The sequence below is a fragment of the Borostomias antarcticus genome (assembly GCF_949987555.1).
Source record: "Borostomias antarcticus genome assembly, chromosome: 16".
In the NCBI taxonomy this organism is placed as follows: Eukaryota; Metazoa; Chordata; class Actinopteri; order Stomiiformes; family Stomiidae; genus Borostomias; species Borostomias antarcticus.
The window spans coordinates 7840889-7857751 of NC_140249.1; the positions used below are offsets into that span (position 1 = coordinate 7840889).

At 38.2% G+C, this 16863-nt stretch overlaps 1 protein-coding gene across 1 annotated transcript in view; it reads left to right on the forward strand.

The window, feature by feature from the left end:
- LOC311319523 (calpain-1 catalytic subunit-like) overlaps positions 1-14658 on the forward strand; it is a 41659-nt gene extending 27001 nt beyond the window's left edge. The window contains exons 12-22 of the mRNA XM_084451081.1: positions 6632-6643; positions 6756-6971; positions 8527-8566; positions 8660-8722; positions 8993-9050; positions 9333-9391; positions 9990-10058; positions 11197-11275; positions 12149-12265; positions 12401-12453; positions 13168-14658. Coding sequence (XP_084307207.1) covers positions 6632-6643; positions 6756-6971; positions 8527-8566; positions 8660-8722; positions 8993-9050; positions 9333-9391; positions 9990-10058; positions 11197-11275; positions 12149-12265; positions 12401-12453; positions 13168-13194 — 793 coding nt within the window. The 3' untranslated portion in view covers positions 13195-14658. The remainder of the gene's footprint in view (positions 1-6631; positions 6644-6755; positions 6972-8526; positions 8567-8659; positions 8723-8992; positions 9051-9332; positions 9392-9989; positions 10059-11196; positions 11276-12148; positions 12266-12400; positions 12454-13167) is intronic.
- The last annotated feature ends 2205 nt before the right edge of the window (positions 14659-16863 follow it).

Sequence of the window (16863 nt, forward strand, 5' to 3'; positions counted from 1 at the left end):
AAAGAAAGAAAGAAGGAAGGGAAGGATGGAAGGAAGGAAAGCAAGGAAAGAAGGATGGAAGGAAGGGATGGAAGGAAGGAACGATGGAAGGAAGGAAGGAAGGGAAGGAAGGAAGGAAAGAAAGAAAGAAGGAAGGGAAGGATGGAAGGAAGGAAAGCAAGGAAAGAAAGAAAGAAAGCAAGAAGGAAGGAAGGAAGGAAGGAAGGAAGGAATGGAAGGAAGGATGGAAGGATGGAAGGAAGGAAGGAAGGAAGAAAAGAAGGAAGGAAGGAAGGAAGGAAAGGAAGGGTGGAAGGAAGGAAAGGAAGGAAAGATGGAAGGAAGGAAGGGAAGGAAGGAAGGAAGGAAGGAAGGATGGAAGGAAGGAAAGAAAGAAGGAAGGGAAGGAAGGATGGAAGGAAGGAAGGAAGGGTGGAAGGAAGGATGGAAGGAAGGAAAGGAAGTAAAGGAAGGAAAGGAAGGAAGGATGGAAGGAAGGAAGGAAAGAAAGAAGGAAGGATGGAAGGAAGGGAAGGAAGGATGGAAGGAAGGATGGAAGGAAGGAAGGAAAGGAAAGGAATGAAGGATCGAAGGAAAGTAAGAAAGAACGAAGGGAAGGAAGGATGGATGGAAGGAAGGAAAGAAAGGAGGAAGGATGGATGGAAGGAAGGAAAGAAAGAAGGATGGAAGGGAAGGAAGGATGGATGGAAGGAAGGAAGGAAGGAAGGAAAGAAAGAAGGAAGGAAGGACGGATGGAAGGAAGGAAGGGAAGGATGGAAGGATGGAAGGAAGGAAAGAAGGAAGGATGGAAGGAAGGGAAGGATGGAAGGAAGGAAGGAAGGAAGGAAGGAAGGAAGGAAGGAAGGAAGGAAGGAAGGAAGGAAGGAAAGAAGGAAGGAAAGGAAGGATGGAAGGAAGGAAGGAAAGAAAGCAGGAAGGAAAGGAAGGATGGAAGGATGGAAGGAAGGAAGGAAGGAAGGAAGGAAGGAAGGAAGGATGGAAGGATGGAAGGAAGGAAAGAAGGAAGTAAGGAAGGAAAGGAAGGATGGATGGATGGATGGAAGGAAGGAAGGTAGGAAGGAAGGAAGGAATGAATATGAATGCTACCACAGTAGTCAATAAAGGGTGCCTGTACAGAGAGCATGCACGTGTCCCCAAATTCAAATCCCAACTGACACTGAGCATCCTCTCATTCACTTCAATGGAAAACCATGTTGGCTTCAGACAGCTCTCTCTCAAAAAGTATAAAGGTGCCCGCCTAGATTTTGACACCGTATGAATCCTGAGAAAATGCTGAACATTTTAGGCTATTATATGTCCGTATAGCTTAAACGCTGTAGGCATGGCGACAAGTTAGAAAAAGAGTAAAAATGCAAAATTAGCAGCTCAAAAGCTAGTGTGTTGCCATACGTTTCAATGAGGAGCGCAGTTGCCGAACAAATCGTCATACAGTGAAAACTATAAGTCACACTGCTTAGATACTTACATTGTACGAATCAGCACAGTTGTGTGAATGTTTTGATGTATAATATCTGTGTAAGCTTTCAAAACTGTAGGAGTGCCAGCAGTTTACAAAATGTGTGAAATTTTCAAAGCAACTGCTGCCACCACTCTAAAAACATAAAGTTTCTGAACATTCCAAAAGCAGTTTCAAGCAGTTTCAATAGGACAAAAAAATGTTTTAAAAGTTAAATTTCTTAAAAACTATAACAAATATCAAAAATCTGAATGGATCCGATCAAGAGCTGAACGTCATGAACATTTTAAAGTTTGAATGAAGTTTCTAGCACAAAGTATGAAGAACTAGTTAACGTCCAAAAAAGCGGGGAGAATAATAAGAAAGAAAGAAAGAAATAGTGGGAATATCACAAGTTGGGCTAGCTTCTGCAAGCTAGCCCACCTAACTAGGCTATGGTGTGTTGTTGTAATATCTAAATCTCTTCATTTCGCTAAGCAAGCATTTAAGATCCTGACTGTGAAATAACAGATTTAGGGGCCTAGGCTACATTACAAAAACAAGACAAGATGTAGGCTACAAATTTAATAAATTTAATTTAGCCTATTCGGCCATAAAAGGCTCAGCTTTCTTCTTTTTTAAAACATTTTTTAAGTTATATAGGCCTACTACAAAGAACGAAAAAATAACGTTATTAACCGGTTTTAAAGATTTCAAATTAACGTTTCTGTTCTGGAACAATTAAAGACCATTTCGTTTTCGTTCCTGTTTCTGTTCCACCGTTCGTTTTCGGTTTTCGTTTCCGTTCCTTGAACCGGTTCGGAGCCTTGGTCTTTGTCCATGATCTGTTGAACAAAATAATACAAGCTTTCTAAAAGGGAATGTTCTCTTCCCTACTAACATTGTCTCATCTCAAGTCTCGTCTTACTAACACCCCACTCGTGGGCTGTACCTTGACGTGGTGAGTGGGCTTCCAACTAAACAGGTCTTTCTTCTCTATACAAAATGTCTACTCCTGGACTATTCTGAATCCACAACATGCTGTGTTATTCAGTTTTCAGTTTCTATGTGTTTTCAGATGTTGTGTAATGTTGTTACTAATCATGTGATTGGATATTGTGTTTGTAAATATTGATTTACAATGAAAATGTATGTTTTTTTACTATACAAATTTTCAAAGCCCGTTTTCTCAAAATGAGTTATTTCTCATCTTTGGGACATCAAAACCACCACTTGAGTAGCACCTAGCCTACATACACCTAACTTTCCAGTTTTCTTCCAATCCAAATTCTGAAGGGTTTGGCCAAGAGGAATTTATTAAATTTCATTCATAGCCTGATTTATATAACAGTTTGTCCCTAAAACATGGCGAAAATATTTATTTTTATGACTGTTGACAGTATTTTCTGATTGCTGAAGTGAAGAAAGATATCAAAAATCCCTCTTGGACAAAGTTTTGAATAGGAATATGTGAACAAAATGAAACAAGGATTTTGAATCTGGCTTGAACCAATTTAAAAAATGGATGTCCCGAAATTATGCAAATTAGCGCAAATTTAGCGCATATAATGCCTAATTTGCATATTTATCCATAAGATTTAAGAAAACTTGTCATACAAAAAATATGCTCCTTAATGTACCTAACAAACTGGGGGAGTTTGATGGTGATACCTATTAAGGATTTTTTTTTCCTATTCACCTGTGGTGTCTCCCCTTAATTCATACTTCATCAGACACGGGGGCCTTCAGTCTTCTCCCCAGCACTTTACTCTGTCTTTAACGTGCCTTGGAACCTTGCAATTCCGCCCTCGCTTGTTAGAGACTAGGTCCAGGGGTACCCAATCCCCCTCCCTAGTCTCTGATGGAGTGGTCACTGGTGGGGTTGTCACTACTGGAGCCATGTGTGAGAAGGGAGCGTTAACCTTCTTCATCAACTTTTCAGCTTCATCCAGGGTCCTGTCCATATCCTTCTCCCTTCTGGCCTGTGCTACCTTCAGCAGCTTCTGACCTTCCTTATTAAACAATTCCAAGATTGCTACTTCCATACTTCTTTTATCCTTCCTTTTCTGTCCTCTCTTCCCTGTCTTCTCTTCAGCTTTATATGTGTTTATGAGCACTTTCATTGTTTTAATCACTTCTGGATCAAAGATGCCCTCTGGGGACCAAGGTTGTTCAATCTCAGCCCATCTCTTGTTCCATTTCACCAATGGGTTGCTCCTTTCAATAATCCCCACGGGGGTAGCCGCTCGAGATGCCTTCGCTCTCATGCTTGCCATTCCCTAATAATGCACAAACTTGATTTCCCTGTGGAAATAATTGAGAAACACTGTGATATTCACCTTGTTTGTGAGAGTCAAGCATCCTTAAATTTCAGTCCACCAATTAATTTCAAAATGATGGGTCCTTGAATTTGTTGGTTCAAAAACCCTTCTGGCTACATTGATCTCCCCTTGGGACAGTGTCATATTTTGAATTGTTTGTTTATTTATTAATTTAATTATCTTTAATACATTTTTTATTTGATTTTATTTTCATAATGACAATGCCATCAATGCGGCAGCAAACATGACAGTGGCAATCAACTACAATGCAATTACCATATTTAATATATTGTACCTCATTAGTTAAGATATAAAATATTATGAATCAACAACTTCTGCATAATATACTTTAACTGTATTCAACCCAAAATTATTAGTATTTTTAGTATTATTAGTATATCATATCATACAAATAAACTCATCCCATTCCCTATACCATATTAAATGAGAGAGCGAGAGAGAAAGCGAGAGAAAAAGAGAAAACAAATTTGTCTGTCGTTTGATGACAGCTCATTGACCAATCAAAGAAAGCATAACCCATCTCCTTCTGCGTCTACTTTAGTGCCCGTTGCTTCCCCCCTCCCTGCAATGTCCGCAGCGCGCAGAAAGGGTTCGTGCCCCAGACAGCATTTCCTGACCCGCTGACCAATGTCTTGGTTGCTTGGCTATCAGGAGAATGCCACGCCCTGTTTTCCGCCCGCATACGGTGCATGAAGAGGAGTGAGCACTTGTGACACCGTGTCAACGAATGTAGAGAAAAGATACTGGTTTAGCTTTTTGAAAAATGAAATAGCAAGGACTAATGTCGAACGTATGTATATGCTTATTTCAGATTGACAGTGTAGGACAAAGACAGTGTAGACGCACAACAATAACCTATAGCCTATCACTTCTTTATACAACATTATTATACTCCTATTATACTATAATAAATGATACCAAAAAACCCAAACACCAAACTTATATATTTACTGGTATTACAATAAAGACAAGACACACAACAACTCCATTACTTCTCACCAACACCAAAACAACACTTAGGCTAAACATATATCCAGTCTAGACACACACACAGTCATTTCCACCAATTCTCCACTAGATGTCACCAACACATCACAAATGAACACCAACTTTTGGACTTGCTCCTCAGATATACTACAGTACGTATCTAAGCCCTATCTTTCTGTCCCTATCTAGACTAATTTGCAGCAAAACCCTTATTCTATTTCAACAGAAAACATCTCAACTCTTCTCAGGAGTCAAATTCAACAAAATTATCACTGTCAAATCTAGGCAACTATATCTTCTCTCAGAATAGTTCCAAAACGACACAACTCAAAATACAATAGACATTAAAAACGGACTGCGCATCCTGCGCTGTCACCAATAATGGACCATCCATTATTCTCACTTTAAACACGCCATGCGTTGGCTTCTGACACACAAAAATTAACCTAACAATTCTCTCATCATTAGGTGACACACAAACAGAGCTCAGCAATACTCTCAAAGCCAAGGACACACAAACATATATAACCCCAACGATTCTCTCAAGGTTAGGGCGAGATACTTCAATGTATCTCCAACTAACAGAAACACAGGACCCTTCAATTCTCTCAAAGAAGTGTGGGATACTTCAATGTATCTCCAACACATTAATAATTTAATTTAGCAGATGTGAATCGACTCCCTTACCTCCAAGAAGTATCAATTTAGTTCTTAGATCTGGTTGATTGAAACCAGTCCCACGGGGAGCCGGCGCCCACGGCTGGCCAGACCAAACTTTGCCCAGTGTTCGCCGACGCACCGAAGTGACAATTAATCAATAAATTCACCAGACTCTGCTCGCAGCGCCAAAAATGTAGTCTCTTGATCATTTCTGGCTGTAAGGAAGAAGAATCAGATCCGTTGATGCAAGTTTCAATACTTTTATTGAATCTCTGGCATCAAAATCACACTGCGCAGTTGTGGTGAGTTCACTCGCCAATGGTCTAGGATGAACTGAACTAACACAGAGATATTTATCTTGGTTATACGAAAAGAGGTGTTACCCAAAATTGTCCTGTTCTTCGTTACTTTGTCTAAAGCTAGACAGTTTAATGGCTCAGTTAAACAGATCTTGTGTGCCCTGTTTGTGTGACGGTGTGTGTTTGTGGGTTGACTATTAAAACCTGCTGTGAGACACCTAATCCTATAGAGAGAAACTTGACGCCTAGTGAATATATATATATACTTTACTAAAAGGCACTTAATGTCATATAGTTTAGATAAGAAGCACTTAGTAAAATATAGGTGGCGCCAGTCTGCCACAGCAACACACTGGAAGATCCCCAGTGTTCTTCAACTTAGGCCTGTCTGTATTTTTCCATCCCTCCAATATGCCTATGTGTATGCATTTGAAATTCACTATATAACTTGTGATTATACTGGTCAAAATATACTACAACTACAACATTATAGGCTCAGAAAAAAACTGTTTTAGGCTACCCCTCGGGCCTCGGAAAATTTGGCTATAGGAAACCGGTACTCGATGCAAAAAAGGTTTGGGACCCCTGGTCTAGACGTCTAGACAGACAGCAGGTGCGAGACTGCAAGCGCGTGCGCCTGTCTCTCTTTCTCTCTCTCTCTCTCCCTCGTCGTGTCATGTCAACAAGCAGACAGAACGTGCGCGTATCGCTCGCTAATACAGCATTTGACTGTTCTCGCCCCTCCCAAATAATTTTTACAATATTCGTACGAATTTACTATTCGGGAAAAAGCTACTATTTGTGCTCATCCGAATACCGTATTCGGGCACACCCATCGTATGTATAGTCTATACATGCCAGACATATACTGTACTAGATTTAACCTGGTCTTGTGTATTTCCTTCCAGGTGCCTCAACAAGTAAGTAACCTTAATTGGATCAATTGTTTTGTTTCACTTGATTTGATTGATTTCACTTAAACAACATTGAGGGGTTTAAAATGTCTATATGCACTTATCTATAAAAAATACTTTCACAGTACAAGCAGCAGAGAGGAAAGTTCCCAGCCACCTTCTTTAAAACCAATGCACCTGTGGGTCAGACCCATCATTTCATGAATGCTCGTGAGGTTATGGAGCTCTTCAAACTGGAGCCTGGTGAATATCTGATTGTGCCAGCCACCTTCAATCCAAATGAGACAGCTTCTTTCATCTTGACCATCATCTGCAAGGCAGAGACCAAGATTAAGTAAGCACATTCCTTTGTTACCAATAAAGCCTCTATACTTATTAGCCTTATACAGGTATATCAATTAAGAACAATTTCTAATTTGCAATGACAACCCATGCATTAAAAGAGGGGTAAAATGTTTGAGAACCACTAGCCTAAGCTACTGTATCTGTTCAATTGCACGTTAACCTAAGAACTGTGTACGAACTAGGGGTGTGTCCGAATACAGATATGTTATTCGGAAAGACACAGATAGGCTAATGCCTTGGAAATAGATATGTTTTCTATCCGAAGTTACTATTTTATTATTCAGAGGGAAAAACTCAACTCAACTCAAATGTTATTTATGAAGCACATTTAAAACAACTGAGGTTGACCAAAGTGCTGTACAGCTCCAGAGGAACCAACACACAGCACACAACAGAACACTACAATACACCATACACAATACACAATAAGCGATATAAAATACAGCACAATACAGGGGCCATCGGGTGTCGAGCTCAACCTGAGTTGAAGGCCTGGAAGAACAGGTAAGTCTTTAAAGAAAACTCTTTCTCTACGGTCTGGGCAGACCCAGCATCTTTGATCTTGCCGCCACGCAATCACATGGTTCATGAGTTCCAAATAGTCCGCTGTCAATTTTGAATTTCCAGCGGGAACGACTGACGGCAATTCGGTAAATATTAACGCATAATGTGCATTGATTACTGTTGTGTTCTATCATTCATATCTCTGATGTTTCATTATTATTATTTACATTTATTTATATAATTTATATGTTTGGTTAACTAGCTAGCTAGCAGGGAATGTTCCCACAACATTAGCAGACATTACCTACATGTTCTGCTGTTTTCACATTCTCAGAACAAATGATTGCTAGCTGGCTATATGATGCTAAAATAACTTCTTAATGCTAGCTAACATAACCAGGTCGTTTTCCCTCATACTGTCACCCTTGATTTAGGGTCTGGAAACACTCTCATCCAGAGTGAAATCTCATTTGGAATTCCAATCGGGCAAATCAGCATCCTTTGAATGTGTTGACGGAATTAAACTGCCGACGTGATTGGTTAGGATTAGGAAATGAAGTAATTGCTGAGAACCCTTCAGAAACGCCCATCTCGGAAAATGGCTGCAATGGGAGCCTGAATAATTAAGTAAAACAAAATGGCAATTCAGGCTTAGTGTCAGGCTAGCAGGTCAGCCCCTCACCTTTCAGTCCAGAATGTCCTCCTCCTATTCTCCTCTAGTGAAGAGGATCCTGAATCTTGGAAAAATATCCTGAAATATGCAGTGATGTTTTTTTGTATCTTTTGAAAACTCTTCAAAAATACCACATCTAAGAGGAAACCACTCAGAGTAACATATTATTCACCATTGGTCAAAAACAACTTGACTCATGTAATCTACACATAATAATCAATCACATATTGTATATATTGCAGAGGAGATTTTGAGAGCTCAGCTGCCATTCGGCACGATGGAAAGTGTGTGGGATTATTGCCTCTACAAAACAATTGATTTCATGCTTTCATGAATATTTTCTTAAAATATATATATTTTCCCCCAGTGAAACTTCCTGTGATCTCAACAAAGCTGAAATCATAAAGGTATGGTCATGGGCAATGGGCTTATATTTTCATATTTCATTTATTTGTTACTTTAATGGGAAACATCACATAAAAATTATGTTTAATTTGCAGCCAAAACCCACAAGCAGAGACGATGACAAGAAGAAAACCCTGTTCCGTCAATACTCTGACCAGGCAAGTGTTTTTTGTTTTTGTTTTTTGTAATTTACATGTAATTTGTCTTGTAATGGGGCTGTTCACTCTGATAATGAATACATAAACATTTAATATGGAATTTACAATAAGAAAACTGGTATGTACAGTATCGATAAGAAAACAACCAAATTTCTAATTAGATTTCCCTTATTTGCGATATCAGCTCTCTCTTGACACCAAGTATTGAGTCCACCCTTAAACAGAACCATTTTTTAAAAACCATTTTGATATGTTGTTTTCTCTGAGAAGTATGAGGAGGTGGATGCTGAGAGACTTCAGAGGATTCTGAATGAAAATCTCCTTAAAGGTATGTCAACTTGCGTGGCACATGTTCATTCAACTAAGGGAAGTGTAAATGGAGGTTACATTCCACTCTTTCATTACAGCAAAGGAACATTCATCATGGGTGGGGAACAACATGTTTACGGTGCACTTGTTTCTGATGATTTTATGATCCAGTGTGTATAGATCTTGAAACTGTGGGAGGCATTGTGTTATCTACTCCACTACAATGTTTTATGTTGATATGTATATCTATTATCTTTTTATTTTGTTTATATAATCCATATTTTCACATTTCACATCGAAGATACAGGTAATGGGGGCTTTAGCCTGGATTCCTGCCGAAGCATGGTGGCCCTGATGGATGTATCCTATTATGTGCAACTGTTGTGAAATGACTACATGATTTACAATAATGCAGCCATTATGGCAGTACTTAATATGATTATTCTTAGTCCCTTGAAATAGTAACATCTGTTAATGAACACATAAATGTATGTATGACCTACTTGTTCATTTACATTTATGAGTAAAGATTTTTTTTTTATCTTTTCACCAGACTGTACAAAGTGTACTGTAGTAGTATAGGTATAGGTACTGCATTTGTAACGCGCTCCCCATCCAGTTGTTACACTGGCCAGAGCGCCATTCACACACCAATGGCGGCAGCTGCCATGCAAGGCGCTTGCCTGCTCATTGGGAGCAATTTGGGGTTCAGTGTCTTGCCCAAGGACACTTCGACAGGAGTGTGAGGAGGAGCCGGAATTTGAACCACCGATCACTGAACGACCCGCTCTACTTCGTGAGCTATACCGCCGCCCCAGCCTGTAACCAGCCTGCTTACCAGAACAGATGGAAAGCATGCACAAGAAACTGAATGTATAGTGAGGAAAATGTATGTAAATGCATTGTACATAATATTCTGCTTTAGTGACCAGACCACCTTAACATTCATTTCTAAAAGACATCAGTCACTGGAAAACTCAACAGTGCTGAATTCCTACGACTGGTGAGGGAAGTTAACAGGTTCAAGGTAAATGGATCAGCAAGCCTTCATCATAATCCATAAGACTGCAGTTGTTGCTTTCTCCTTTGAACAGAACCCTGAAGTTCTAAGAATAAGTTCTATGATGATGGAGCCATTTTAAAATGTGCATAGGGAAAAACCCGTGCAATGTAGTAAATCATTAAGTAAGAAAATGCAATTGTAGCCATTCTGTAATAATGCCTTGCCAAGCATTTAGTTAGGTTGGGAGAGGCAGTGTGTATCAAACAAGAAATGTAGTGCGAAGAAGCAGCAGGTTTGAGTTTGATAGTTTAACCATTCTGTCTTGCAATATGATCGAATTATGCATAATGTACAATTAAATAAAAGACAAACAAATATACATACATGATAAAATCCAAATCCCATCAACAATACAGTCTAAACTCCTAAAATTACAGATTATGAATTAGTTATTAAATATGATGCCCTGTTAACTTGGAAACACAGTATGTTCATCTAATTTAATTTCTGGTGTCCTTTTTGACATTACCCATTTTGACAGAATTAGTTCTACCTTTATGGTGAAATTATTCTTAAACACATTTCAAAATTTTTCTGAATTCTGAAATTATGTGTTCCTGCAAAAATTCTTATCACACATTTTTTTAAACTCACAAATAACCCTTAATTTTCCAAAGGCAATGGGTTTCCTCACTTTTTAAAAGTCAATGCAACACATTTTGTTTTTATTTTTGACAGTGACAACTGATTGTTTTTGCGAAAAAGCCAGCCAGTCCTTTCTCCCTTAGGGTCTGGAGTTCCATCCCAACAAAGTGCAACCCGTTTGTTGAGCTAGTACTTTTTGTTGGAGTACTGTAAATACTGGCCCTGCCCTACTGTAGTTGATACCCTAAGCACATGACTGAATGCCTAACCTTACCCACACAAGTGTAATGCCTAACCCTGCACATGAGTGGAATGCCTAAGCTTAACCAGTGCCGAAATGTGCGAATTGCGCATGTTTGACATTAATTATTTACTAAAGCAAATGGCTATCTAAAGTGATGAATCATGCAGTCAAGACACTCAGGATGATAACATGTCCGACAGCTTATGTTATATTGCTGTCCACCCTTAAATGTTTTTCTTTAAAAAGTATGTTTTACCTGACCTGTTCCTGCAGGAAATCTTCTTCGCCATAGATGTGTCCCACACAGGAACTCTGTCTTTGAGAGAACTGAGGAATGCAGTCATGGCTTCAGGTAACTTTGATGAGTCAGACCATAGCAGCCTCTATACATTCCAGTACTAAAAGTGACACATGAAATTATTCAGATTTATTACAAATTAAAATGTCCTCAAAGCTGGAGTCTATTCAAATTCAGATTGTTATTGTAAAGCAAGTTAAGCATATTCTGGCAAAGGTCTAATTAAATTTGCACAAATTCTGATAAATACAGAACAACCTTATATCTGAGGTTGCTAAAATGTACTTCCATGCCATGATCCTTCCACATATTACAAACTGTTTAGCTACCTGGTCTCATAACAGTGATACATCACTGAAACCCATACTGTCCATTTACAAGCAGGCTATCAAGGTCTTATATATCAAACCCAAAACCTATCAATTCAATTCAACCTTTATTTATAGTTGAAAGTACACTGAGGTTTCCCTCATGTACAGGGACTAGAAGTGGCAAGCTAAAATTAAGATAATGAAACAATATAAAAACATGAATCACACAACACAAGGTAAAAACAAAAGATAAAAGGATAAACAAGATAAAACAAGAGAATCAGTTAAACTCTTACAAACTGAGGTAAACTCAAATCGTTCTGCGCGACTGGAAGTCCAGACTCTATTGTGAAAACTTTTTTTTTTCTGCGATGTCTGGCTTCCAGGCTACCTGTTCATCTACTGTAAAGAGTTTTGAGCCAGACAAAAATGTTTATCTAGTTCAATACTTGAGCGATCAGTGAAATTATGGTCTCTACTGTATGTGTCAGGTTAATGTTAAATATACGTACTGCAAAATTCCTAATCACCTTCAACAAGTTTGTGCTAGAATTGTAGTTTTAAAGTGTACACATTATGAACATGCCTCTAACCCAGGCCTGTGTCTCCTCCTCAGGGCTGAAGGTGAGTGATGAAATGCTGAACCTGATGGCTGTGCGCTATGGTGCCTCCTCTGGAAACATGACCCTGGACTGTTTCATCAGCCTCGTCCTACGTATGGACTGCATGGGGAGTAAGTCCACAACAACCAAAGATACTCACTTTTTGTTTAGAGGGGACATTTTCCTTCACATCTTGTTTCTATATTCTTGTGTTCTCTGAATATGTGCCCCAAATTCTAATCATGAAATCCATGTTCCTCTAACAGAAATATTCAGACAGCTCGCTGATGGACAGACTATGTCTCTTCGGGAGTCTGAGGTAATACTTCATAACTTTGTTATTTCATTTTGCTGACTAGGCGTAAGTATTTTCTTTGTTTTAGCCTACAGATGTTTATTATCAATTTAAGTTTCATTTATATCACGGTACGGGAAAACAGCAGCACCACCACTCGCAACCTCAAGAGGAAGTAGAGCGCTGTTAAAATTCACCACTCATGCAGGCGTCTCAGTGCAGTGATCGCAAGACTGACCACCTGGTTTGGGAATGGTAGTGAGATCAAACCATTAACAAATATAGACCAAGGAAAATGTCTCCACTCTGGAGCTAAATCAAAACTATTTTGACCCATAGGCCAATAGACAAAGAATTGTTTCTATACATATTTCTTGACAACACCACAAGGTCTTGGTGGTCTATAACTTCCCAAACAAGTCTTGTGTTTTTCGTTGTGTTTATGAACTCCCCTCACTGCCTTCCCTTCTCCCCTCACTGGCGAGATGTTTTCAAATCATAATCAGAATTTGTTTTATTGCCGTGCAGTTTTTCAACATACTAGGAATTTGCTTTTGGTCGTGCTGCATAACATGGAAACAACATTGGACAGGGTGCAGGAAGAGACAGGCCAGTGCAAAGAGCAATTACACAATGCTAGTGCAAAAAAGGATACGCTAAGAACAATATACAATTAATAATTTCATGTTTCAAAGTTATTATTACGCTTATTACAAACCCAACCTCCATTCTTTACAGTGGATGTATATCTCAATGTATACATGAAATGCTGATCACTGGATAATATGGATCCAAGATGAACAGAATAAGTCACCTTGAGCAGGAAGACTGGAAACAATGCCATTAGGCCTACAGTATATCAAGATTTTGTTCAGTGGAGAAAGTTGTGCAATAAATTTAAACAAGTTCAATCAGTATGCATGGTGATTAATAGGTACATTGTTTGATATTGATTATAAGCTACATTATTTGACAAGATTGAAAATGCAGGGAGGAGATAGGGGTAGTTTTTGTGGTATGGCCATGCTTGACTTTCAAAAAGCTTTCAACTCAGTGAATCAGGAAATTTGAATCTGCAAATTGCGATTCAATGGGTTTTAACCGTGTATCCTTGGCATGGGTCAGATCCTGTTTGACAGGAAGAGTTACTTGTGTCTCATAACGAGTCAGTGGTTGAAGTCATGCTTAGCACAGAGCTTAGTATGTGCAGGCTGACCATGGGCTCTACACTTGAACAGTAGGGAATACTGAATCCATTTGGTTTGAATCTAAACTGAAGCTCAAAAACTCCCTAGTCTTTACTATTGGACTAATGGCACAATAGTAACAGTGACTAAGGCTGTCTGGGATGTGGTTGGATAGGTGTATGTCTTACTGGCATAGAAAAAAAATAACCAAAGGATCACATTTCTGTCTAGAAAGATTTTTAGATAGTGATATAATGAAGACTGTAGTGCTCTGGTGCAGTGCCATTTTGGTGCACTGTACCTCTTGGTTCAGTAGCACACCAAAAGCCCTCTAGACCAAGCTCCAAAAAAAGCAAAACAAGCTTGTGAGAAGTGAAATTCCCCCCACACACCCACCTCGAGACCCAGCACTTCAAAGATCTTGGCTGGCTAACAGTGGAAAAAATAATGGAGGAAATTACAGTTACTCAGACACAAATCCATAAACAATGAGGCCCAAAGCTCTCTGACCAGTTATCTGACCAGTTACTTCACACGTTAAAGACATCATTAAGTATCACCAGATCCAGTGAAGCTGGGTTTTGTCAGAAAATATACTCACGTGCAGGTGCTGTTTTATGGAACATTTTGCTAGGCACATTGAAGTCCACCCATTCAAAATCTAGCTTTAAAACTGCAGTTAAAGAATGGATGATGGAAAAGTTTAATTGGGCTTTCTAGTTTCTGTTGTTTTTTTGTCAGTGATGGAAGTCAATTGATAATAGTAAAAAAAGCTGAGACTTGCTTATAATGTACTGTTGATAGGTCATTTTAATGTGTAGACCTACAGTATGAGATTGTGATTTTATTACAGAAATGTGTGTTGATCTTTTTTTTCTGTCTGCTGTCCAAATTGCCTGCTCATAAGAGGACCACAATTGGAAACTGTGTTGACTTTGTGTTTGTATCCTTGATTGTCTTATGTGTATGTACTGCATTTATGGGAGGTACCATCCTGTGGAATTTGTGGTGTATATATTTTTTACTTTTACTAATAAATTCAATCCAATCCAACGTTCTACTTTATTGCATTTTTGTCATCAGACTTTTTGTTGAGGTTGGGTAACTCTTACTGTATCGTTATACTGAAGCAATAATGCCTGAGAGGCCGTATGTTATTAAATTGTGTATCAAGTAGTCTGTACTATTCCTTTTATTACACTTTATTTGAGAGCATATTGTCCATTGGACCATACAACATATTAATTAAGTACTCATTTGGCTCTCAATTTCACCAAGATACTGTCAAGCTGATGTGGTAAATGATGTGGCAAGTGGCATTAAGGGGCAGTTTACTATGTTGGACCTTAGACCCTATTTGTGGTCTGTTTACCATGAACCTGACACACAGAGCTCATCATTTCACTGATTGTTTGAGTATTGAGCTAGCTACAGTTTTCTGCAGGGTCTTACTGGGCTACAAGTCAATGGGGCATATGTAAATGTGTTGCAAAAACTATTACAAATGTGCTTTTCCGAGACGGGAATTTATTCAATATAAAAAGAACACCATGTATAGAGAATTTATTCAATATATAAGTAAAGATAAGGAAATCAAAAAGATACATATACAAATTACTAGAGATAATCAAGAAAAGTAAAAAGGATTATTATGATACCAAAATAGAAATAAACAAAAACAATATTAAGGGATATATTAAACAATATCATTAAAAATAAATTGACCAATACTAGCTTTTCTGATCATTTCATTGACAATGGAAAAGTCGTCAGGGACAGGAATGAAGTGGCGGAAGGATTCAATGAATTCTTTGTAACGGTGGGCCCCAAATTGGCAGGAAAAATAGCGTCTCCAATTGTGGGAAGTATAGACCAATACTATGATGAAAGAAACCCGGCAACAATCTTCCTGAGAAACGTTGAAAACAAGGAGATAATTTATATCGTACAAACATTTAAGAACAAAAAATCTACAGATTGGAACAGAATAGACATGAGTTTGATAAAAGATGCAATTCTGGCCATTGTAGAGCCACTAACATACATTTGTAATCTTTCCTTTAAATTGGGTTCTTTCCCCCAACAAAATGAACATAGTGAAAGTGATTCCATTGTTCAAGGCTGGTGATAAAAAGCTGTACCCCAATTATAGTATCTCTATCTTGAAAAACTGTTTGTAGCCAGACTGGACAGCTTTGTTGAGAAACATAAAATACTAATTGACTGTCAATATGGGTTTAGAGCTGGTAGATCCACTTCAATGGCTCTGATGGAGCTTACAGAAGAACTAACGAGTTCAATTGATGAGAAGAGGTATGCGGTGGGGCAGTTCATAGACTTAAAGAAAGCCTTTAAGACCATAGATGATTGGCATCATGTTAGAAAAAATGGAAAGGTATGGTGTCAGAGGGGTGGGGCTAGGCTGGCTGAAAAGCTACATTAGTAATAGGAGACAGTTTGTCCAGATGGGTGAAGTTAGGTCAAATCTTGTGGACATCACTTGCGGTGTTCCACAGGGATCTATATTGGGACCAAAATTGTTTATTTTGTACATTCATGATATTTGTAAAGTCTCTAATTTATTGAAATATGTAATTTTCGCAGATGATACAAACATTGTTTGTTCAGATGTTAGTCTACATAGGTTAATGAGTATTGTAACTGAAGAACTGAGTAAACTAAAAGTGTGGTATCATTAAATCTGAAAAAAACGAAATATATGATTTTTGGAAACCAGAAAACCCATTTAAATACAGTGGTAAATGTAAAGATAGAGAAAGAGTTTATGAGAATATATTTTTAGGAGTAAAAATTGATAATACATTTTGTTGGAAACCTCATGTTACTCAAGTCAAGTTCAAATGATCTATAATCACTGGTATTCTAAGTAAAGTCAAGCAATTTCTTAACCATAGATCTATGTACACCCTTTACTGTACGCTAATTTTTAATTTTTAATTTATCTCAAGTGCAAGTGTGTGTGTTTCTTTTCTTTTTTCTTTGCATTTATTTGTGATTCATTCTTTTTATTTACTTTTTTGTTTGTCACAGTGTTAAATTATGTGACCGTGTCTGTCTTAAGTTTTGATGATGTGTAAAAGGGCTGGCTTTTTTTTTTGCGTTAGCTGCCATGCCCTTTTGGTTGTTTCTATAGGACCCATATACATTTGTTAAGAAGACATAATATATTTGTTTTGTTTGTTTTTCAAAAGAATGTAACTAAAGAGAATGACCAAATACAACCTTC